General features: G+C 42.4%; 1 protein-coding gene across 1 annotated transcript in view; it reads left to right on the plus strand.

Annotated features, from left to right (window-relative positions):
* The window catches only part of PSD (pleckstrin and Sec7 domain containing), a 127,090-nt gene that overhangs the window by 24,794 nt on the left and 76,307 nt on the right, over positions 1-25,989 (plus strand). The window contains exons 5-6 of the mRNA XM_063133212.1: positions 17,891-18,091; positions 18,647-18,727. Of these exons, the coding sequence (XP_062989282.1) occupies positions 17,891-18,091; positions 18,647-18,727 (282 nt within the window). The remainder of the gene's footprint in view (positions 1-17,890; positions 18,092-18,646; positions 18,728-25,989) is intronic.

The raw sequence follows: 25,989 nt of genomic DNA on the forward strand, positions 1-25,989 counted from the left end.
AAGTTATATCCTTCAATTGCTATATTCCAGTCATGGGAGTCATCCCACCAAGTTTCAGTTATACCTATCAAATCGTGTTTGCCTTCATGTATTAAGAGTTCAAGTTTATTCTGATTGTTTCCCATACGATGTAAATAGACATCGAAGACCATGTGCTTTATAGTCTGTCTTCCTTCTTGTATTATTGTGAAGACTATTATTGGGCACTATTAGAGCTGTTCTCTCTGTTATGGCGCATAAGACTTCATTCATTATTGCCTCCTAGTTTACATCTCCCTCCCCCGTAGGATTCAATTTAAAGCCCTCCTGATGAAGTTCTTCATGCTGTGTCCAAACAAATTTTTCCCAGCCCTTGTGAGGTGCAACCCGTCCCTTGCCAGCAGTCCATCTTTCAAGTAGCATAGCCCATGGTCCCAGAATCCGAATCTTTATAGCCAGTTATTCACCCTGAGAATTTTTCTTCCCCTTTTAAATTCCTCTTTTAAATACCAGAAGGTTGGATGAGAAAACTATCTGGGCCCCAAATATCTTCACCAATAAATATGGTTATTCAACAAATACAGGAACAGGGGTGGACAAAATACAGCTGGTGGGGGGAAATAGCAGCTGAGATAACACTGTTTGCTGTGCAGTTATTATCTGAGGTTTTGGACCAACATGTTAGACATTTAGGTTTTATCTAGAATATTCACTTTTTAGCTATTGCCAAAGACAATTTCTAGATCACAACATACTTCAGTAAGAGCATTTCTACAGAAGTATTTCATTGCATGCTCATGATTGGCCGCTTATGGAAGTTGGCTGGTCCTTTACATGAAGTTGTTAACTTCCAGAGCATCTCCTGCATTTTTGAGCTTTATCTGTCTTTTAAAAAGATTAAAGATAAACTGAAATAAAAGTTAATGCAGCATATCTGCAGTGTGTAATTCTGCTGTTGCACTATAATACAGCTACTAGATGGCATCATTTCATTAAACATATGGAGCATTGCTGAGAAAGGAATTTTTAAATTCAAATCACATGCACATTGTCTAAAGGACATCATAAACCTGTAAAGAAACTGGAAGAAAAATGCCCCAGAAAGGATGCGGGATTTTAGCCTGGTGTGATGAAGCCCTAAGTGTGCATAATAGTATTGTGCCTTATCTTCCTTCTGCTGACCATCAAAACAATCTGGGCCAAACTACATACTAGCATTTGGTAGCATTTTTAAATAGTTTGTTTAGGACTGCCACACCCCTTTCTTAGCTCCAAAATGCATTGGGACTACAGCACTGATGGAGGCTGATTTAATCTTCTCCTTGCAGTGTTTCTCTATATACGGAAAATCAGGCCTTAGCTAAACCTAAGGTTTATCCCAGGTTTGTCCCGGGGTCATCCTTGTTCATGTAAATGACACACAGGATATCCCGGGAGCAGGCAGGGACGATCCCGGGATAAACCTTAGGTCTAGCTAAGGCCTCAGTTTCAATGGAAAATTCATTTTTTACAGGTGATAGATACAGTAACCCCCCAGGTTCTCAGTACTAAAGAAATACAAGTTATAGAGTATTTTTATTATTATTAACATCATGTAAGTTTCATGGTGAGCTTTGGGAGTTGGTAGACTACTAAGAAAATTTATGACAGAAGGGCCAGACTTGCAAGGTTGGATCTCTGGGTGCTGAGAACTTTTGAGAATAAAATCCTCATTCCTCTGATCAGAAAACAATGAAACCTTATTACTCTGGCTGATTTGCACAAGAATGACCAGCACAATAATTTAATGCCATGAAGCCTGATGCAGCAATCACTTCCATACTGATAAGACTAGAGTCCATCTTGTTCCAGAAGAAAAAGACCTCCTGGGTTCCTTCTCTGCCCTTCTAATCCAGTCACAGGAAGAGATAATTGATAGATTAACATCTTTATGAGAGATGCTCATTTGCCTTAGGAATCCACATAAGGACTTTCATCATTGATAGGGAACTCCAAAAAAGCACTTATTTCATAAAATCATGAAAGAGACTTAGTTCAAAGTACTTCTACAACTAATAAAACAATGACCTGCCCTATCCCAAACCAGGCATCTCAGATCTCTGCCAATTGGCTGGCAATAAGGAAACTAGAACCTCATGAGCTGGGTAACTGTGAAGAAAAAAGAAGAAACATAAGTATTACTACTGAAATTCATCAGCAGAAACCTATCTGCATCCCTTCCAAAATGGGGAAGAAGAGGGGTGATGAGATTGAGATTTTGACTGAACAGTGACATCTGAAAGCAGAAGGGAAGAATGTACTTTGCTGCCTCTCTTGGAACTTGGCCGGCTGGAGGAACAAATTGGAAGATAACAAATTTCTGAGCTATGTTAACTTTCAAATATTTCTTTCCCAAGAAACCTGGCTGTGTAGTGATAATCAGCTTACCTGGCTAAGAAGCTCTTTACCTGCATCCTATCACCCTAAAGGCGGTAGACCAAGAGGGGGTTCAGCAATTTTATATGTGCATTCAGCCCCTTTAACCTTCTGAAATATCTGGTTGATTTATCCTCTATTAAGATGAGAACAGTCTTTTCCTGGGCAAGGTTAAATTTATTTAAAATATTGTCCCTTTGGCAGACTGTATGGAGCCTCCAGGGTATCCCCAAGGAAGCCAGAGGCTGTCCTTGCAACCTTTTAATTTTAGAAGGCATCACTCACTTTATTTTAGAATGTGAAGTCTACTCTGACATTAGGAAAAATTATATCCTTCCTTTGCTGGTTCAGATAAAAGGAAGGTCATACCTTGAAAAGCTGTGCTTTTTATTGAACGATTTTAATAAATATGTAACTTTTAGAACTGCTACATTTCTTTTGCTGGCAAAGGCCAAGGGGTGAATGAATGTAACGCGTCTCTGAAACTGTAAAATGGCTGGTTGCTAAATACAATAAACTTGACTTGGACTCTTATCAAAAATAAAAGAAAAAAACCTTTCCAAGTGCTATTTGTCATAGTCCTGATCATCACACCATCCACAGCTGCTGCTTTTCTTTCTTTCTTTTTTTAAAGAAAGGTACATGACAGGTTTTAAACACCGTTTAAAATTGCTATTAATGATGCATGCATTTTGGCTGTAAGACAAACCTATATAAGGTAAGGGAGAGTGTTAGTAGAAGAATAGTCATATTAGTCTGTTGCAAAAATGGTCCATAGTCTCTAAAAGTTTATGCCATAATAAAATTGTTCATCTTTAAGGTGCCAGGACTATTTGTTTATTTTGGAGCAAAACAAAGGTCTCCCCCTTATTCTTGAAATCTATACTTTTGCATTGAGGTGCAGGTTTAAAGGCATGCAAGTAGTCTTTTTAAAACTTCCATTAACACCAAAAGCCTACACCTGCCTTTTTCCCCTGGATCGCCCCTGTGTGTTCTAACGACACTCTGGGGATCCTGGGAGCAGGCAGGGACATTCCCTTCATTTTCCCAGGATAACTGAGACCTCTGTTATCCCAGTTTTACCTGCAGTCCTGGGATGATCCCGAGAACCATGGGCGGTGTGGGCGCCCATCCCGGGTTCTTCCCTCCTCCCCACAAGTAGCAGGGGTCAGCAGAGGGAAGGAGCCATGGCGGGGGGTGTCCAGGGAGATCGGGGTGTGGGGGTTCGTTGTTGTTGTTTTTACTTACTTGTGGTGGAGCGCAAGTGTGCTCTGTGTGTGTGTGTGTGTGTGTGTTTTAAAAAATGGCAAGCACAATGGGCACAACATCCCTCTTCCCTTCCAGGATGTCACACTTCCATTAAGACACCCAGGAACGATCCCGGAAGCAGGTAAGTCCGGGATCCTCCCCCCTTCCTACCCCTTCGGTGTAGAAAGGTGTAGAAAGGGCCACAGTGTGGGGGGAAGGAGCAGAGAAACTGCCTTATCTCCAATCAGAGATAAGACAGGTAAGATCAAAGATAAAGCAGGGAAGCTGGAAAGGGACACACACACACACCCAGCACGCACGCACCAGAGGTCCTCCATCCCTGCCTTAGGCGATGTATTGAGAAAGATGCCTCCTAGGCTGCCCACAGGTTGGCGAAGGAAAGGGGCTGTAACTCAGTGGTAAAGCATTTGCTTTGCATGCGTAAGGTCCTAGGTTCAATCACCAGCTACTCCAGGGCGCTGTCTATATGGGATATTTACTCCATCATGGCTGTGAAGTTGTGCACCTTTGTTTAGATGATGTAGCCAGCAATTCGCAGCTACATTGTGGGAACCAGCCCAAAGTTGTGCATTTTTGCAATGCTATTTTCCAGTGTATTTTAACTTTGCCCCGCTGCCACCATGGTTCTCTGTGTGTCTGTCATTGGTGGGGTGAATGTGGCTTACGGTGGTAGGCATATTTTGGGCACTGACTGGCAGAAGGGAAAGTCGCAAGGAGTGAGGCGGGGTTGGGGAGAGCAGAGGTATCTAATCATGTCTCCCCAGAAGTAAGTTATTGCCTTCACTTGGCACTATGGTGAGTACGAGAACAAAGGATTGTGGAGAATTCCTTTGCTAGCCCCTTTTCATTAAATAACACTCTGTTGGAAATGTAGACTCAGTCACTGTCTCTTGCTTTAAATATTCATTGAGCACCGGGTAATCATGCTTATTCAGCAACAAATCATTACAGTGTTGGTCAGACCAGATCAAGTGGGATTTATTAAAAACAGGCAAGGGGCCAATAACTTGAGATTAGTTGTGGATGTGATAACTTTAAATAGAGAAAGAACTGACCAGGCGGCCCTTGCCTCTTTGGATGCTGAGAAGGCCTTCAACAAAATTCATTGGAAGTTTATGCTTGCCACATTGAGTAATTTTGGTGTTCCACTGGAATTTTTGAAGTGGATTAGAATTTTATATTCGACTGCAAGAGCAAGAGTTATGGTTGTCGGCTTTTTTGTGCTTGGACGAGGTACTAGGCAAGGATGTCCTCTTTCCCCATTGATATTTGATCTATGTTTGGAACCCCGATCTTACACAATTAGACAGAATAGTAGTATTCACAGGTTTGTACATGCTGACTTTGAATTTAAAATGATTCTTTAGGCTGCTGATCTTTTACTGTTTATTTCTAAGCTCCTGCTTTGATGAAATTGATTAATATTTTCAGTGATTTGTCCGGTTATTCAGTTAATCGGTCAAAGTCCTAATTGATGCTGATTGGAGACAGCATATCTCCTAGTGTGTTAGCTAATGGTCAGTTTCGATGGTACCCTGATTTTATTACCTATCTTGGAATACTCATTCCCAGAGATATAACTCAATTGATTAAAATAAATTTGAATAAGCTGATTAGTGAGATTGCATGAGAAATAGATGGGCACCATTAAAGTTGAGTTTGTGGGGTGAAGTCAACACACTTAAGATGAACAGTGTACCTCGAATTCTCTATGTTATACACAGGATTCCTTTATTTATAACTGGCAAATACTTCCAACAACTTAATGCTCTGTTTCATAAATTCTTCTGGGCTTCTTCCTCACCTTGAATATCTTTGAAAAGAATGCAACTTCCAATTAAAGAAAGTGGGTTTGGTTTTTCAGACCGTGCTTTGTACCATTGGGCATATCTATTGGCTTGTACTAAGTTTTGGTCTTTTCCAGTTTGCTCTGATTTGCCATCTTGGTGAGTTTTGGAATCCTTATGGTTAGAACCTCTTCCCAAATAGATGGCACTCAGTTCTTGACATATTACAATGAATAACACCCCTCTTACAATCTTGGCTGCTAGAAAGGTGTGCCGTATAGTATCACGTCAATTACAGTTTGATCCATTCTCTCACGCAAAATTGACTTTATGGAGAAATCCAAATTTGAGAACTGGAAAGAAAGTGTTTTTGTGGAGGACATGGATGGATAAGATGATTTTTATTTTGGATCAATTAATAGACCCAGATGATGAGTTTTTGTCATTTTCTGATTTACATGCTAAATATAATCTACCTACTAAGGCTGAATGGCAATACTTGCAGTTGCAACACTTGCTGGAATCTAGGTTTGGTCCAGCCGTTTTTACAGCTTCAGAGTCTCCAGTATTGTTAGAAACACTTATAGCAGCTGAACAACACACTTCTATTAATAACCTGGACAATGAGGTTCAGGGAATGCTTATCAAATTTGCAGATGACACCAAATTGGGTGGACTAGCTAATTCCCTGGAAAACAGAAACAAACTTCAAAGTGACCTTGATAGGCTGGAGCATTGGGCTGAAAAAACAGATGAAATTTAATAGAGATAAATGCCAAGTTCTACAACTAGGAAAAAGAAACCAAAAGCACAGTAACAAGATGGGGGATACTTGGCTCTGCAATACTATAAGTGAAAAGGATCTTGGAATTGTTGTTGATAAGAAGCTGAACATGAGCCAACAGTGTGATGTGGTGGCAAAAAAAATAATGCTATTTTGGGCTGCGTTAATAGTAGTATAGCTTCCAAATCACATGAGGTATGGTTACCCTCTATTTACAACTGGTTAGGCCTCATCTTGAGTATTGCTTTCAGTTCTGTCACACTTCAAGAAGGATGCAGACAAGCTGGTGGGTGGGGGTTGAAAAACAAAGCCTTATGAGGTGAGACTGAAAGAACTGGGCATGTTTAGCCTTGAGAAGAGAAGACTGAGGGGAGACATGACAGCACTCTTCAAATATTTTAAAGGTTGCACACAGAGGAGGGACAGGATCTTTTCTCAATCATCCCAGAACGCAGGACACAGAATAACGGGCTCCAGTTACAGGAAGCCTGATTCCGGCTGGACATCAGGAAAAAATTCCCGACTGTTAGAGCAGTACAACAATGGAATCAATTACCTAGGGAGGTTGTGGGCTCTCCCACACTAGAGGCATTCAAGAGGCAGCTGGACTGCCATCTGTCAGGGATGCTTTAATGTGAGTTCCTGCATTGAACAAGGGGTTGGACTCGATGGCCTTATAGGCCCCTTCCAACTCTATGATTCTATGACCCACAACCCATATATATAAGCATTTGGTAGTAGTAAATAAATATGATACCCATGGTTTAAGACAGGATTGGAATAGAGAATTGCGGTGTCCTATTTTTCCTGATCAATTTATTGTTGCCTTAGAATCTGTATCTCAAGCTTCTATGGGTCTTAGGCTACATCTTATTCAGCAAAAAATCTTGTTTCATGTTTATTGGACTCCACAACACCTTTTCAATAAGGGTCTGTCTACCTTACATAACTATTGGAGGTGTAATGCACCTAATGCTTCTTTAATTCATTTGTTTTGGCGATGTCCATTAGTTGCCTTCTTTTGGGAGGAGGTTATAATAAGGATAAACTTTGTACTGAAACAATCTTTAATATGGAATGATGTGCATACCCTCCTATACTACCATTAACACGTGGTCAGTGCAAAATTACGACAGCTAGAAGACTTATATTATCACATTGGAAGGACAAATGCTCACCTCCCATAATGCAATGGATTGCAGACTTAACAATGCCATCAACATTTGAATGGGTGGGATACAGGCAGGTGCGACTTGCGAGTGGCTAAGTACAGAGAAATATGGTCTGCCTTTCTTGAAACTTGTGCATAACTCTCCCCTCTTTTAAAAAAATGAATGGTATTCCTGATGGAAAAAATGATGATATTCCTATATATGTAATGTTTTGTGTTGTTGTTTTCCTTTTTCACAATTTATTTTTTTGTTTGGTTTTGTTAATATTCACAACAAAAGGAGGGGAACTCTGAAGTACGGATGGGTGAAGGATTTGTGAAGGATTGAAGGATTGGTGCTTTGTAAACAAAACACCTCTCTCTCCCTCTTTGTCTGTTCCTTCCCTGCCACAGCTCAGGAAGGGAAGAAAATGCAAGGACCTAGCTGGCTTCTTCTATTATTGTTGTTGTTGTTGTTGTTGTTGTTGCTGCTGCTGCTGCTGCTGCTCTCAGTCTTTCAGGGCCAGGGCAGTGCTAGTAGGAGGAGGAGTAAGGATCCATGCTTTGTAAACATCTCTCTCCTCTTCCTTTCCTCCCCTCCCACCACTTTTCCTCAGACATCCATGTCTACAGGGGGCAAGGAGAGAAAGGAGATGTAAGAGCAGCTGCTCAGCCATTCACAATATTAGGCTTAAGGGCGCCCCTCCCACTACAGAGGGGAGAGAGGAGCACGGAGTGGGATGTGTGTATGGCTACTCAGAAGTAACTCCTCCATTCCACTTTACAAGCACGCGAGTGATTCAAAGCTTTGCAGCTACAAAGGAACACAGCTGAGAGAGGATTGGGCACCTGTTGATTCGAAGCTGCGTAGGTGCACGGAGGCATCCTTTCACTGCTACGGAGTTGAGCAGGGAGAGAGAGAAACTTTCAGAGCCCCGTCATTAGTCACTATTTGTTGCAAGTTGTGGCCATGTAACCAATCCTGCGAAGTTTTAGGGCAGGATATTCCACATTCAGTCCTACCCATATATCACAATGGTTGTTGCTTTGCAACTGTGATGCTGAGCATTTTGGGAGGGATCAGTAGTGAAAGCGGCGCCATGTAGATGCTGTCCAGGGAGGGATAAGAAGGAATCCTGCCTGAAATCAGAGTCGATGATACTGGGCTAAGCGATAGACCAATGGTCTGACTTAGTATAAGGCAGCCTCCTGTATTCCTAGGAAGGAAAGAAGCAGGAGCATGGGGCGGTGGGTATATGGAGATGAGGAAGGAGCCAATCCATAGTGGTTGAAGGAGTTAAGGTCCTCCCTTGCCCCAAACGTAGGCCCACCTTACCCACCCAATGGCTAGGATTGTGTTTATTGATCACACTGCCACAATCATGGCTGGGACCTCCTGTCCTCTAGAGTGGCTTTATTTTCTGCCATAGAACTGAACAGTAGCTATTCACTTCTATAGCAGGAAGTAAACCACTGCTCCCAGAGACTGCTGGGATGGGAGGCAGGTTTTGTGTTTGCATCCACTATGACCCTGATGCAACCCATTCAATTTTCCCCACTCGTCATTGGTTCCCTATGAGGTATAGTAAAACAAGCTGCAGTCTGGAAGATTCCTTACACAGAGGCAAAGCCTGCCCGCCTTGCTCTTGACACTGGACCCGATGATATGTGTCCCAGTTGCAGCTGCTGTGGTTTCTCCCATGGACCTTAGTGGCTCTCATTAAGTTCTGTGGGAGAAAATAAACACAATTCATCATATTGAGGGGCATCTCGCCAGCAAATTAATAAACATGGTTTAGTAACCAGAACTGGCTTGTGCTAGCTGCTCTCCCCTGCTTCTGCCTTCCGTAACAGTGGGTGCTATGGCAACAAGAAGAAGTAAGGAGGGGTTGCCTAGCAACAAGGAGGGTCTGGCAGCCATTTCTAAGCAGGTCAGGAGATGGCAGTTGAATGAGAGTAACTGATAGAGGAGTGGGAGGAAAATTTTCAGGGAGAGGAAGAGGGGGTCCTGGGGGCTCTGGGGTGGAAACCGCAGAATTAACCTTTCCTTTTGCTCATAATGAAATTTGCATTTCTCCATACCAATGTTTTGATTGGTGTGTACAATGCAAAAGGGGAGTGGGATAGATCAGCTACACTGTTTCCTCCTAAGTACAAGATACTGGACACTTGGAAGAATCCAGTGGTGGCAATTCAAATTAGAATTAGCTGCAGAGGACGGGATGGTTGTCGTCAGGGAGGGGAAGGCCGCTCCTATAGCACTACATTGACATTTCATTTCAAATGGATTAAAAGGATTCAAAATACAGAGAGCCCCTGGTTGCTATTGCTCATGTATGTTTTCTAATTTTAAATATCAGTGGAAATCCAGTGTTCTGAAGTTCTAGAGTTGGCAAAAACTTTTTAATTTTAGTCAGCTAGACAATTTACCTGAAGCAGCAACTTCAAGTAATCAGTTCCTAGTAGACTAAGGAGAAACGAATCCCTGGGCAGCTAATACAGGACATGTCATAACAAAGGTTTCCAGGCAATACTCTAAGCCCAATTAGCTAAGTACTGCGGACTCCTTGTTTTTCAAATGCCAAGCCATGGACCCCCTACTTTTGAAATGTTTGTTATCTCTATTGTAGTTACCTGTGCAAAGCAATTTTTTGGAGAAAATAAGGGGTAGCCCTTTAATAAGCAAAGGATTTTAGGGATACTAAAAAACAGACCATAAAATTTGTGATATTTGTCATATTACCATGCAAAAATGACCGTGATTTAGTTAGGAATATAAAGATGAATTTAATTTTACTAATGTCTAGTTTACAATTGAACAAATTATGACATGTCTAGCAGCTACTAAACCTAAATGTGATGGGAGAAATCATGCCTCTTTTTGTCCCGAACAATCCCTTCCACATCCGGTTCAATATTTCCTACTTTTAATCTCAAATCTGGATCAACATCGAGCCGATTTCTATGCTTGTTCTTCATATAACAAAATGTTGAAAATGTTTGTTCACAGAGATATGTGGAACAAAAGGGAGCTAGATGTTTCAAAGTTTTTTCACCTAACTTCTTATAATCAGGAAAAACCTTCACCCAGAATTGGTCCAGTCTATATTCTTTGAAAAATGATTTCAATGAACCATCACAAGTCACGTCAACAAGTGCATCTTGCCCTTCCACAGATAAAGTTGTTAGTTGTACATCACCACATTCAAAAGGATTCATTCTCCATGAGTTTTCAGGATTAGGTTCAGGGAATTAATCTCTGAAGCTAGTCGCTAATTCACACAGGTGCTTTCACGCATGACGTCACCGTCGAAGCAAACAGAGCGCGGGAGACGGCGTATTTTCTTTTATTAAAATGCAGACCTTGCAGATCTAATAGGTGAATGGTGCCACGGTGCCATCCTGGGTGGGTTATGCAGACATCCTGGGGTCCACGGTCTCCCAATTGGGAACCACTGCTCTAAGCTTCTATGGCTTCCAAATAAGAAATCATGGCAAAATATCCCTTTGCATGATCTTTACATATGACTGCATAGTTGGGGTTGGATCCAGTTTTATGTTGCATCAAGTGTGCTGATAGAAGAAGTGGGCCTCCCTGCCCCATCCTTCCCACATCAGTCCCTCGAACCCCCTTCTACACAAAGAGTCAGATCCTGCTGGATGGTGTTTTGGGTGACGGAGGAGGATCCACAAAAATCAGGCAGAGGGACCTTACACAAGCAGAGCCCTTCCGCTCACAGGAGGCAGCCCTTTGTATGCAGAGTTCCTTACACCAGGGTAGCAAGAATATCTCTTAGGAAGAATACGTGAGATTTACAAAATCCAAAATGGAAGAGGTTAATCCCTGGATTATGCTTCTATCACAGCGTGCCAAGGCTTTTTCTGAGAATCTCAGAGGGTATTGCAATACCCTCTGAGATTCTCAGAAAAAGGCAGTTAGAATGAATGAATGAAAATGATTAATTTTATGAAAACGCTCCATTCTAGTTATTTTTCATGGTGAAAATTTCTCTACTGTTCCTGCTTTTGTAGGAGCATTGGGCAACCTATTTGCCCACTCCAGACAGTAACTCTGACTTAATGTGTCAGAATTCAACAGAGTCCTAAGGGAAAATATTAGCACTGTTGTGAATATCTTCTTGTGATACTGGTTTGTGCCCTCTTAAGGTTGTGATATTTTTTCTCTAGGTCATGAAGCCTTGCTAGGGGAGGACGGCAGGCACCAGCCTTGTAGCTAAGGGGGGTGGGGAGGAGGAAGAAGGCATGAGGTGAGGTACTGGTTCCTCTCTATTCGGCCCTGGTTAGGCCTCATCTAGAGTATTGCGTCCAGTTCTGGGCTCCACAATTCAAGAAGGACGCAGACAAGCTGGAGCGTGTTCAGAGGAGGGCAACCAGGATGATCAGGGGTCTGGAAACAAAGCCCTATGAAGAGAGACTGAAAGAACTGAGCATGTTTAGCCTGGAGAAGAGAGGATTGAGGGGAGACATGATAGCACTCTTCAAATACTTAAAAGGTTGTCACACAGAGGATGGCCAGGATCTCTTCTTGATCCTCCCAGAGTGCAGGACATGGAATAACAGGCTCAAGTTACAGGAAGTCAGATTCCGGTTGGACATCAGGAAAAACTTCCTGACTGTAAGAGCAGTGCGACAATGGAACCAGTTACCTAGGGAGGTTGTGGGCTCTCCAACACTACATGCATTCAAGAGGCAGCTGGACAACCATCTGTCAAGTATGCTTTAGGGTGGATTCCTGCATTGAGCAGGGGGTGGGCTCGATGGCCTTGTAGGCCCCTTCCAACTCTGCTATTCTATGATTCTATGAAAAGAGAAGGGCCTCAGGGCCGAGCACGGGCTTCCTCTGCCTGCTTCCTGCTTCCCAGTGTTAAGCGAAATCTCAGTGCTGCTTGTAAAAATCTTAATAATAATGTCTCCGAATATACTTGACATAATTTTTTGCTATGGTGTCTTTAAGCATCTAAAAACATTTTTTCAGAAAACTTATTATGATAACTTAATCAGAATTTGGTTGGGTTGCTATGAAAGGCCAGATAAAACGACTTTAGACCTGGGGATACTGGTCATTCATCTGTGGATAAATTTTAAATTTACCCAACAAAGGAAACAGAACATAAGGGAACTTTCCTTGCAGATACACATTTAAATAATCCTGTTATTACCTGGGTCCCAAATTTGAGTCATTGAGAATACTAAGCATCTATCTATCCCCTCCTGATCATAATATGTTTCCTAACTCTTGACTTAAACTCCTGCTTGAGTAGCTTCCTACTATTTTAGCCGGTGGTTCTGCTGAGGCCCTGGTCTTTGCTTGGAATGGGGAGATGACCTAGGGGCCACTGGTATGTTCAGTCTCAAGTGTCCCTGGCCAGTTGTAGATCTCTGTTTGAACCTTGATATTCTGAGGAGCAAACAGCTATGAAATGGTTAGGTTCACAACTAGAGCATAGCTAGCAAAAAAACACAGGTGAGAAAACATTAGGGCTTACTCTGTGGTGGTAATGGTGGTTAAGATATCTTAATTCTCTGTGATTATTGTTCTTTTGAGTTGTGAAAGCCTGTTCTCTGTAGGATCAGGAGATCAGATGGAATCTAATAATAATAATTTATTATTTCTTACCCACCTCTCCCTTTGGATCAAGGTGGGGAACAATGTTAGTACAACAACACAATATAAATCAAATACATAAAATTAATTAAAAGAGCATATAAAACCAATACAACATCAAAATAAAAATCAACACGTCTTAAAAATTCATCTGGGTAGACCTGCTGGAAGAGAGTATTTAAAACTGTCTTAAATTCAGAGAGAGAGTTAAGTTGACAAATCTCCTCCAGCAGGCCATTCCACAGTTTGGGGGCAACAGAAGAAAAGGTCTTCTGGGTAACAGTTGTCAGCCTAGTTTTGGCTGACTGAAGTAAGTTCTCACCAGAGGACCTGAGTGTGCAGGGCAGATTGTACGGGAGAAGGCGATCCCACAGGTAACCTGGACCCAAACCATGGAGGGCTTTAAAGGTAATGACCAACACTTTGTACTTGACCCAGAAACTAATTGGCAGCCAGTGGAGTGATCACCATCTGGAACCTACCTGAGAGGTAGGACCGGAACTACCGGAGCACAGTTCCCACGATTCCCAATCCCCTCAGGCGTTCCAGAAGGATACTGTGGTTGATGGTATTGAAAGCCGCTGAGAAGTTCAAAAGTACCAGCAGGGACTCACTCCCCCTGTCAGTACTCATGCGGAGATCATCAATTTATTTATTTATTTATTTGTTACATTTATATACCACCCCATAGCTGAAGCTCTAACAAGACCATAGCTGTCTCAACTCCATATTATTATTATTATTATTATTATTATTATTTATTTATATAGCACCATCAATGTACATGGTGCTGTACAGAGTAAAACAGTAAATAGCAAGACTCTGCCGCATAGGCTTACAATCTAATAAAATCATAGTAAAACAATAAGGAGGGGAAGAGAATGCCAACAGGTACAGGGAAGGGTAAGCAGGCACAGGGTAGGGAAAAACTAACAACCCACTCGGTTGTTAGTTAGTGGGTTAGTTAGTGGGTTAGTTAGTTAGTGGGTTGTTATCCCACTCGGAAGCCAGTTTGAAATGGGTCTAAAAAAATTGTATCATCCAAGACTGCTTGGAGTTGGAAGGCAACTGCCCTCTCGATCACTTTGCCCAAAAATGGAAGATTTGATGCTGGTCTGCAATTATTAAGGTCCAGGGGGTCCAAAGAGGGCTTTTTTAGAAGCAGCCATACCACCACTTCTTCCAAACATGGTGGAAAACTCCCTTCCCTGAGAGATGCATTAATAATTTGTTGTAATTGTAGTCTAACTGCATCTCCTCTCTGGGTGATCAGCCAAGAAGGACAGGAATCAAGAGGGCAAGTTGTCCTCCCTACTTGTCCAAGTAGCTTGTCCACGTCCTCAGTACTCACCAACTGAAACTGATCCATTGTGATCCTACTCGTGGAGTTGCTGGACACTTCATTGTCTGCTTCTGTTATAATGACGGCATCTAAATTGGCTCTCATCTGAGAGATTTTATCTGTGAAATGATCATTAAATGCACCACAGTAAACTACCGAAGGCTCTAAAACCAGGTTCAGGGGGGAAGGTGTCTGAATTAGACCCCTCACCACCCTGAACAGTTCTGCTGGACACGAATTTGCAGATGCAATGTGTGCAGAGAAGAAAGCTTTCTTAAAGGCTTGCTGGGCTGATTTCCATCATATTTTGCAGACAAAATTGCTCACATTTATTCTGATTTGAGTGCCACATGATGGTTTGGATATGTTTCAGCTTGTGCAGATGACACTGAGTGTTTGGATTCCTTCCAAGATGGTTTCTGGGCTTTTTATCTTTTGTTGTTTGGGACTTCTCAGTGTCCTTCAGAACCATCAACCATGATATCCTTCTGGATTGCCTAACATAATAGGACTGGGGGCATGGTGTTACAATGGCTCCAGTCCTTTCTTGAGGCATGCAAGTAGGCAATTCTGGGGTACTCCTGCTTTGCCCCCATAGTTAGTGTCTGCATTACTGTATTGACCTTTGGGATGTACCAGGGTTCTATCTTGTGGTCATGGTTTTTAATATCTACATGAAGCCACTGAGAGATGTCATTTGAAGGTTTCCCTAAAGTGACAGGTAGTTCTACCTCTTGCTTCCTCCAGCTACTCCCAGGGAGGCTGAAGTGTCTGGGGACCAGTTTGGGATGGAAGACAGCAAACATCAGCTAAGCCTAATCTAGCTAAGATAGAGTACTGTGGGTATGGAAAAATGCTGAGATGGATGGAGGTGTGAGACCAGTATTGGATGGGGTTGCATTTCCCCTGAAGGCTAAATGCACAGGTTGGGGGTGGTCTCTTGGACTTGAAGTTATCTACGAAAGTGCAAGGGCATTCTCTTACCAGGGGTGCCTTTTATCAGCTTTGGCTGATTTGTCAGGTATGTCCCTATGTGAAGAATGTGGACCTTGCTAAGAATCTAAGAAGTGCCATGCTGGATCAGACCAAGGGTTCATCTAGTCCAGCACTCTGTTCACACAGTGGCCAACCAGCTGTCGAATCAGTACCAACAAAGCAGGACGTGGTGCAATAGCACCCTCTCATCCATGTTCCCCAGCAACTGGTGCACATAAGCTTACTGCCTCAGATACTGGAGGTAGCACATAACCATCAGGGTTAGTAGCCATTGATAGCCTGATGCTACAGTCATTCATGCCTGGATTATCCAGTCTAGACTGCTGTATCATGTTGTATGTGTGGCTGCCTTTAAAAACAGAAAAATGGGTTGCAATTGGAAAAATACGAAAATGAACAGAGCCCAAAGAGCACCCAACTGCATACACTGAGTACAGTTAAACACTTAACAAAAGACCATATAAATTATTACACCCAATACAAATTCTTAAAGACAAGTTGCAAAAGTGTTTAAAGCAGAAAGTGTTTAAAGCAGAATAGCCAGGTCTCTTCAAGGTTATATATCAGAAGCATAACAAATTACATTTACATATAGCAGAATTCCTATACCACCAATGGAATAAACTCCTTGTTGGGGTCATATACTTTTTTTGATCTGCAAAAGACGTTGCGTTCTTGTTATGACAGGAATCCGGTAAATTAGTCCTGTTTCATCCTATACGATTCAGCCATCCAGTCACTTGCTCAGAGAATGTAAAGCCGATTCTGTACCAGATGCACTTGTTGCCAGTGGTCCCTACTTATACAAGCATCTGTCAGGGATGCTTTAGGGTGGATTCCTCCATTGAGCAGGGGGTTGGACTCGATGGCCTTGTAGGTCCCTTCCAACTCTGCTATTCTATGATTCTATGACTGCTGGTGAGATCTATTATATTGGTGGGTACAAGAGACAGGGCCTTTTCCGTAATGGCCCAACTTGATGAATGCCACACTGTAGGATGTACATGTGGCTCATTCCCTGGCTATAAATGTGCCTTAATTCCTGGATGTTCCAGTCAGCCTTTAAATGAATGGATGCTGATCTTTATTTCATGAATTGGAGATTTAACTGTCAGTTATTTTAAGAAAAGTTTTATGCTGCGGTGGTAGATAACTTGTATTCTATATTTTATTGTTGTATAATATAATCTTGTACACCATCTTGAGTAAAGTTCACCTCAAAAACCAGTATTTAAAAATATGTTAAATAAAGAAGGTACAGAGCAGATTCAGAAAAGGTGCAAAAGTCTCAGGTTTGGGGGTTTCAGGCCTGTCCTCTAGAGAGGTGGGCCTAGGACTCAACAGGGATTTTCCACTTCCTGCCTTCTGAACTAGTTAATTTGTCTATTATTTCCAGTTGGAGCCATGTCTTTTCTTGTTTAATGGGAAACATACATAATGACTCTGCTATTTTCTGGATATTTTTGGTTGTGTGAAAGTAGTGTGTTTAGCACAGGAGCACAAAACTGGAAATGGCAGAGGAAATTATTATTATTATTATTATTATTATTATTATTACTATTATTATATTTATATCCCGCCTTTTGCTGGGCCTCAAGGCAGCATTACAAAATTTAAAACATATACATTAAAAACCTATAGCGATATACAAAAGTTAAAAGTATATTAAACATATTCCAATATTATTATTTATTTATTTATTTATTTATTAAACTTATATACCGCTCCCATAGCCAAGGCTCTCTGGGCGGTTTACAGAAATTCTAAAATTGAGGTAAAAACAAGTGTACAAAATTTAAAACTCTAAAACACAGAACATACCCACATAAAACATTAAAAACCGATTTAAAAACTAAACATGTGGGCAATTAGGATGTGCCGCCATATGCCTGGGCAAAGAGGAAAGTCTTAACCTGGCGCCGGAAAGATAGCAGTGTTGGCGCCAGGCGAGCCTCATCAGGGAGATCATTCCACAGTCTGGGGGCCACCACCGAAAAGGCCCTATCCCTCGTTGCCACACTCCGAGCCTCTCTCGGAGGAGGACCTTAGATGTTGAACGTAGTGACCGGGTATATTCACGTCGGGAGAGGCGTTCCTTCAGGTATTGTCCCAAGCTGTGTAAGACTTTATAGGTCAAAACCAGCACCTTGAATTGGGCTCGGAAATATACAGGCAGCCAGTGCAAGCGGACCAGAGCAGGTGTTATATTAAAACATTTAAACATTTAAAATGACAATTTTTAAAGTTCTAAGCCCAGATGGAGGTCCAGATCATTCACCAAAGTACATCAAAGCATCAATTAGCAGAGGGATTTCTTATTACCTTGGATGGTGCTGTCCATGCTGGTCCTTTTAGCATCTGGTTTGCCATTTGAAGTAAAGGTGAACAGCACAAAAACTGCCAGTCCCTGATCAGCACACCAGACACTTACCCCACCTCCAACTCTCTCCCTCTGTCTAGAAGTACCTTCGGCGAAGGGCCGCAGGACAAAAGGTCACTGGTTTGCAAGACTTATATGACAGCTTCTATGTTTTTCTTTTAGTGAGCATCCTCTTAGTCAATTGGTCTCTGACTCGGATTCTGAACTGGACAGCATGGAGCAATTAGCCCTGGGCAGCACGGATACCCTCTCTAGTGGGCACAAGGCTGATCTGGAGGCTGCAAGGCGCCTGGCAAAGAGGCTCTACAACCTGGATGGTTTCAAAAAAGCAGATGTAGCCCGCCACCTGGGGAAGAAGTACGTGTGGGTATTAGGAGAAAAGACTGTTCACCCAGAACTCTATTCATTCCCTAAGGGGATTCAGCAGCCTGCTACACTCACACAGAACTATCCTGAGAAGACGGTTTACTGGAGGACCAGCAGATAGGACACAGACTTCACTCCAGAATACTGAGTAAACCTCTTGGCTGGCTTGCCTTTATCAGACCCTCTTGGGATGACAGTGCTTTCCGTGTGGCCCACATAGCTTATACCCAGGGGATGGCCTACGTTGCTTTTCTCTAGCCTGAGGGGAAAATATGCACACTAACTACATATGCCTTTACTCCTAATGCATATTGCCACAGGAGAATAACTATCTCACTAGAGATTAAGGCATGAAGGGTGGGTGGGTGAACAGAAATCCTTCATCAAAGACTGTAGGTGCCCTTTGCTGGCCTGATATATATATTCTGCCTTTCTTCTTGCCTTCCTGTTTCCTTGCTCTTGCATTCATGATGTCCCCTCTGAATTCCTCTCCCAAGTTTTTCTCCTTCTCTTATGATATACTTTTAAAAATGTTTCTTGTCTCCTTTTCAGTAATGATTTTAGTAAGATGGTAGCAGGGGAATATCTCAAGTTCTTTGAATTCACTGGAATGAGTCTGGACCAAGCACTGAGGTGAGTGTTCAGGGAGGGTGGTGTGCAATCTCCAGAAATGCTGAAAGTACGAAAAACTGAGTTTAATAGAAAATCAGCAGGAAATTGAATTGTTGCTTTCAGGATTAACATTTATTTACACTTGTATGTATATTGCAACTCTTGAATCTTTTCATTAGTTCTTGATGCAGCCATGGCAACTCACCAACACTTGATAAGCCTAGTGCTCTTGCTGCCTATCTAAAATTGCAAAATGGGGGGGTGTCTGGCCCCCAATACAGCACAATACATTGCTGGTGGGCTCCATACAGCTTATGAAGGAAGGCAATATCAGAAGTTCTGAAGGCTCGCCTTTAGGCATGCACAAATTATTCTGCTGTACCATGGCCTGCTTGTGATTCCCTGGTCGACAGCTGGTTGGCCTCTGTGTGAGCAGAGTGCTGGACTAGATGGACCCTTGGTCTGATCCAGCATCAGGGCATTTCTTATGTTCTTATGTTCTTTTTTTGAAGTAATGAGGTTCACTATAGTCAGTCTTCAGTTGACTGGGATGCAGACATTTACCTTCCATAATGAGATTTTAACTACAATTTAGAGTTATTTCTTAAAAGTAATTCTTGTTCTTTTCATAATTGCAGTTTATTTATTTATTGCATTTATATACCGCCCCATAGCCGAAGCTCTCTGGGCGGTTTAGAACACATACAGCCAGACGCACGCACATGCATGCACGTGCACACACACACACACACACACACACACATAATCAGAGTTTTTAAGCTTTAAAAGAGACATCTGGTGAACTGATCATGGATCTCTTTATGTATCACATAAAGTTTTGGACATAGTAATTATGTGCAACTATTCTTGTACTTGAATATGCATCATGTTTTTTTAGAAGAGGACCTCAAAGAGCTATATTCCTCACAGCATTCTGATTCCTGACTCCAAGCTGAGCAGAAGCAGAGAAGAGGAGCTGCCCCAGCTGGATTAAGAGCTACAAAAGAAAGCCAGCTCCCAGAGAGAGAGCGATTAGAGCAAGCAAAGAGGGCAAGCAAACAGGAGTTTGTCAGGGGTAGTTCGACCATGGAGGTCAAGGGGGAGGTCCTTAACAAATTTTTCATCTCTTAAGTCACACTCATATAGTAGGGGACTTTGTTGTGTACCTTCAGAGAGGACAAGACAAAGCACAGACAATTCCAATACAATCGGAAAGGAAGAGACAAAACAGAAATAGAGAATTTGGATGGAAAGGAGTCTCTAGTGGTGGTGATCTGCAAAGTGTTCCAATGTTCTTGTTCCTGCCTGAGAACAACATAGTGTATACCTGCAACAAGTGCAAGCTGGTTGCACTATTGGAAGAAAAACTCAGAGGACTTGAGTGGCGAGTTTCCACCCTCCAAAGAATAAGGAAAGGCGAGGAATTCTTAGACCTAACTGTGGAACTGCAACAGCAACAAGAAGCTCAAGAGATTGAAGAGCAACAGCAAGCTGAAGCAGAAGTGGAGAATGCTGAGGTGAGGAAAGCCAATAAAGAGGAAACTCCCTGGAAAAGAGTGACACTTAGGAGCAGAAGAACTAGAAGACATTCTGCACCGGTGGAACAATTAGAGTTAAGCAACCGCTTTCAGCTACTGGAAGATGAGACTGGAGAACAGCCTGCAGAGGAAGAATTACAGAGGACCCTGTGCAACAGTGAACAAGAGGCAGAAGGTCAGTCGACCAAGAAGAAGAGAAGAGTAGTCGTTGTGAAAGACTCCCTGCTGCATGGGAGTCTTTCAACCCAAGTGTATCGTGAAGACCCATGGACTCGCCAGGTGTGCTGTCTCCCTGGAGCACAGATTAGAGATGTGACTGGAGGGTTACTAAAGTTCATAAAGCCCACTGACACATACCCTTTTCTTCTCATCCATGTGGGAATAAATGATATTGCCAAGCGGAACTATGAAGAAATCATGTCAGACTTTGAAGCTCTGAGACAGAAACTCAAGAACTTTGGGTCCCAGATAGTTTTCTCATCCATCCTCCCAGTTCCAAGAAGAGGATTAGAAAGGGAAAGAAGAAGAATCTGGGTGAATGATTGGCTACAAAGGTGGTGTGGACATGAGAGATTTGGATTCTGGGACCATGGGCTGTGTTATTTGGAAAATGGACTGCTGGCAAGGGACGGGTTGCACCTCACAAGGGCTGGAAAAATGTTTCTGGCTACAGCATAAAGAACTTCATCAGGAAAGCTTTAAACTGAATCCTACAGGGACAGGAGACATAAACTTCAAGGCAACAATGGATGAACCATAACATGCACCATAACACAGAGAACAGCTCCAATAGCACCTAAAAATAGTGTTCACAACAATGTAGGAATGAAGTCAGATGTGTCTCTTGGACAACTCTCTGTAAGGCTGGATCTAATAGAACCCCTCAAGCTGAAAACCCAGATCTTTAGGTTATAACGCACAGCAACCCTCCTATGCCTGCACAGAAATACAGAAGGATGTGCCTGGTAGCCCCATCGAGAGCATCTGCATTAAAATAAATGGGGCAAGGAATAAAAGGAGCATAATAATCGGAGTTTACTACCGACCACCCAATCAAGGAGAAGAAAAGGATGAAAATTTTGAGAAGCAAATTGCCAGTGTTTCAAGGAAGTGCGATGTAGTAGTGATGGGGGACTTCAATTACCCCGATATCTGTTGGGAGACAAATACTGCCAAAAGCGGCCCTTCCAAGAAATTCCTGACGTGTGGGTGATAATTTTCTCTTACAGAAAGTGGAGGAAGGAACTAGAGGATCAGCTATCCTTGACTTGATATTGACCAATAGGGAAGACTTAGTGGATTAAGTGGCAGTTAGGGGAACTCTGGGGGACGTGACCATGTCATACCTGATTATAAAGGAAGCAAAAGCTGAGTGTAGCCATACACATACTCTGGATTTTAGGAAAGCTGATATTAGTCAACCCAGAACTATGATCAGTAAGGTCCCATGGCAAGTGAGCCTAATGAGAAAAGGAGTCCAGGATGGGTGGGAGAATTTAAAAAAGGAAATTTTAAAGGCACAATTACAAACAATTCCAACAAGGAAAAAAATAGACGACAACAGAAGAAACCAATGTGGCTCCACAAAAAGCTTAGAGATGACCTAAAAACAAAAAAGTATACCTATAGGAAGTGGAAGAAAGGCCAGGCTACAAAAGAAGAGTACAGACAGGTAGCACAGAAGTGCAAGAATGACATAAGGCTGAAGCTGAGAATAAGCTGAGGATAGTGTGGAATGCTGAAAGCAACAAAGCTTTCTTCAGGTATGTGCATAGTAAAAGACAGAGAAAAGAATTAGTGGTTCAACTGCTTAATGAGGATGACAAAAACGATAACTGATAACAAAGAAAAGGCTGAAGTGCTCAATTCCTACTTTGGCTCAGTCTTTTCCCAGAAGCAGGTCTATGACCCCCCTGGAAAAAGTAAAGCACAAGCTGAGGGGGCAGGATTGCAGTTTGAGATTGATAAACAAATGGTCAAGGAACACCTAATGTCTTTGAACGAGTTCAAATCTTCAGGTCCCACTGAACTGCATCCTAGAGTAATGAAGGATCTAGCAGAAGAACCCTCAGAACCACTGTCTATTATCTTTGTGAAATCATGGGAGACGGGTGAGGTGTCGGATGACTGGAGGAGGGATAACGTTGTCCCTATCTTCAAAAAGGGCAAAAAGGAGGAACCTGGGAACTACAGACCAGTCAGTCTGACATCCATCCCTGGGAAAAATTTGGAGCAGATTATAAAGAAGTCAACCTGTAAACACCTTGAAAACAATGCAGAGATTACTAGAAGCCAACATTGATTTGTCAGGAACAAATCCTGTCAGACTAAACTGATCTCATTTTTTGATCGGGTAAGCTCCCCTGTGGACCGTGGGAATGCTGTGGGTGTCATATATCTTGACTTCAGCAAAGCTTTTGACAAAGTTCCCCATGATATTCTGATTAACAAACTAGCTAAAAGTGGGCTAAATGGAACAATTATTAGGTGGATTCACAGTTGGCTACAGAATCAGACTCAAAGAGTGCTTATCAAAGGAAACATCTCAAACTGGGGAGAGGTAATGAGTGGGGTGCCGCAGGGCTCAGGTCCTGGGCCCAGTGCTCTTCAACATTTTTATTAATGATTTTGACAAGGAGGTTCAGGGAACGCTTATCATATTTGCAGATGACACAAAATTGGTTGGGATAGCTAATGTCCTGGATGGCAGAAAAAAACTTCAAAGTGATATTGATGGGGTAGATAGAGACTAGAAGAACTAAAAGTGCTGGGCTGAAAACAACAGAATAACATTTAATAGGGATAAATGCCAAGTTCTACATCTAGAAAAAAGAAACCAAATGAATAGTTAAAAGATGGGAGATACTTGGCTCAGCAATACTACAAATGAGAAGAATTTTGGAATTGTTGTAGATCACAAGCTGAATACGAGCCAACAATGTGATATGGCTGCAAAAAAAGCAAATGTATAGCTTCCAAGTTGCATGAGGTACTGGTTCCTCTCTATTCGGCCGTGGTTAGGCTTCATCTTGAGTATTGCATCCAGTTTTGTGCACCACACTTCAAGAAGGATGCAGAGAAGCTGGACCGTGTTCAGAGGAGGGCAACGAGGATGATCAGGGGTCTGGAAACAAAACCCTATGAAGAGAGACTGAAAGAACTGGGCATGTTTAGCCTGGAGAAGAGAAGATTGAGGGGAGACATGATAGCACTCTTGAAATCCTTAAAAGGTTGTCACACAGAGGAGGGCCAGGATTTCTTCTCGATCATCCCAGAGCACAGGACACGGAATAATGGGTTTCAGGAAGTTTCAATAATGGGTTTCAAGTTTCAGGAAGCCAGATTTTGGCTGGACATCAGGAAAATCTTCCTGACTGTTAGAGCAGTACAACAATAGAACCCATGACCTAGGGAGGTTGTGGGCTTTCCCACACTAGAGGCCTTCAAGAGGCAGCTGGACAACCACCTGTCAGGGATGCTTTAGGGTGGATTCCTGGACTGAGCAGGGGGTTGGACTCGATGGCCTTATAGGCCCCTTCCAACTCTGCTATTCTATGATTCTCCCCTGGAAGCTAGAATTACCTTGTCTTCTCCTGTCTGGATATGGTGCCTCCCTCTCTAAATGCTCAGAAGTATTGTAGGTGCTTCCAGATGAGGCTTTTATTGTGCAGCCATCCTGCCTCATCCATGGAAGTTTACTGTGGGGCAGGTTGGTGGGAGTACTTCTAGTGACATCATCTTCCACTTGTAACCCTTGTTAGTGCTAAGGACCCTCTGGCTGGAAGCATCCTACCTTCGTCCCCTTAAAATTAATGAGAATGAAATTAGTCATGACTCAATTATCCCATTGATTTTAATAAATGTAAAATGTGGCTATCCTAAGCTAAATTCAAAGCATTCTCTATGTAAAGAAATAGATGGAGTTTATTTATTATTTATTTAAAAAATTATAGCCCACTTTTCCTCAGATAGAGCTCAAAGCAGCTAACAATGAATTAAAACAACGAACAAGTGTAAAATAAGCACACAACACCGGCTGCAGTAAAACACTTAAACCAAAATAAAATATTAAATGTTCAGCACAATTAAAAATAATTGAATCTGACAGCTTCTAGTAAGCTAAAATAATTCAGGGAAAGCATAACTACACATTCAAATACCAAAACCCTTTTCTGAAAAGTTCACAATTCACTGCAAGCTGATCCTGAGACGGTTAGTGCAGGTAACAGATTGTGGAATTTCCTGCCTGCGTTACACAGGGCAACAACTTCTGAAACAAGTTCAGCCAGTTTTCTTTTACCAAATTTTGAAATGAACATTCTGACACTGGGCGTTTGGGGACATAATCCAGAAACCTTTCTGAACGGACATTTATTTATTTATTTAAATTATATACTGCCTAACTGGTGGTATACAATCTTTTTTAAAAAATCTCCAAAACAATAAAATAACAACCAAAACAATAAACACAACAATAAAAATAATTATTAAAACATTAAAAATATATTAAAGAGCCAGTAGTAAAACTGGTAATAAAGAGAGCAAATCAAATATCAAATTCCTACCAAAGGAGGAAGTTCTTAGCCTGGCCTCTGAATGCATACAATGAAGACACCAGGCAGATCTCTCTGGGAGGGGCATTCCACAGATGGGGGGCCACTACAGAAAAGGCTGTTTCCCTGGGAGCTTAACTGTTTCATCATTGGGGGCGATGGCCTCCGAAGATTATCTTAACCGTTGGTCAGGAACATGTAGGAGAAAGTGAACCCTTCAGGTAGACTTGGGTCTGAGCCATTTAGGGCTCTAAAGGTCAGCATCAACAGCTGGGACCAGGCCTGGAAACCCATGTAGCTCAGGCAGCACTGGAGTAATAGGCTCAATATGGCCAGTCCCAGGCCACAGCTAGACCTAAGGTTTATCCTGGGATCATCCAGGGTTCACCACTGCCTGAGCACTGGATCCCCTGTGTGTCACCTAGATGAACAGGTTCGACCCCTGGACGATCCAGGGATAAACCTTAGGTCTAGCTATGGCCCCAGTAAGCAGCCTCGCTGCTCTGTTCTGCCCTAACTGTAGTTTCCAAACTGCCTTCAGAGTTAGCTCTGCATATATACTAATGCATCACAATAATCCAGGTAGGAGGTTACCTGGGCATGTAGCCAGGCTATCTCTGTCCACCAAGGATCATAGCTGATATATCAGCTGAAACAGATAAAAAGGTACCTTGTGCCACTGAGGTTACTTGGACCTCAAGTGACAGAGCTGGATGTAGGAGGCATCCCCAGACTACAAACTTGCTCCTTCTGGAGAAGTGCAACCCCCATTTAGAGCAAGTTGAATGCCAAAGTACCTTAACTGGACAGATGAACCACCCACTAACAGAATCTCTGTCTTGTCTGGATTGAGTTTCAGTTTATTGGCCCTTATTCAGCCAATTACTGAGTTTAAACACTAGTTTAAGATAGCTACTGCTTCACGTACATTTGATGAAAAGGAGAGTGTCATCCATATATTGATGACACCTTATTGCATCCCCCCTGACAAGTCTCCCAACGGTTTCATGTAGATATGAAAAGACATTGGGACGTTGTGGACTTGCCACTCCTGGCCAGGAGCTCTTACCACCATTTTGACTACTCACAGGCCCAAGCTCGGCTGATGCTGCAATATTGCTAGGCCTCCTTATGGCAGGGTTCTGTGCTAGTGCAGAGGTGCTGCACTGTCCCAGGCTATGCTTACACTTGT

The sequence above is a fragment of the Elgaria multicarinata genome, chromosome 8 (assembly GCF_023053635.1).
Source record: "Elgaria multicarinata webbii isolate HBS135686 ecotype San Diego chromosome 8, rElgMul1.1.pri, whole genome shotgun sequence".
Lineage (NCBI taxonomy): Eukaryota > Metazoa > Chordata > Lepidosauria > Squamata > Anguidae > Elgaria > Elgaria multicarinata.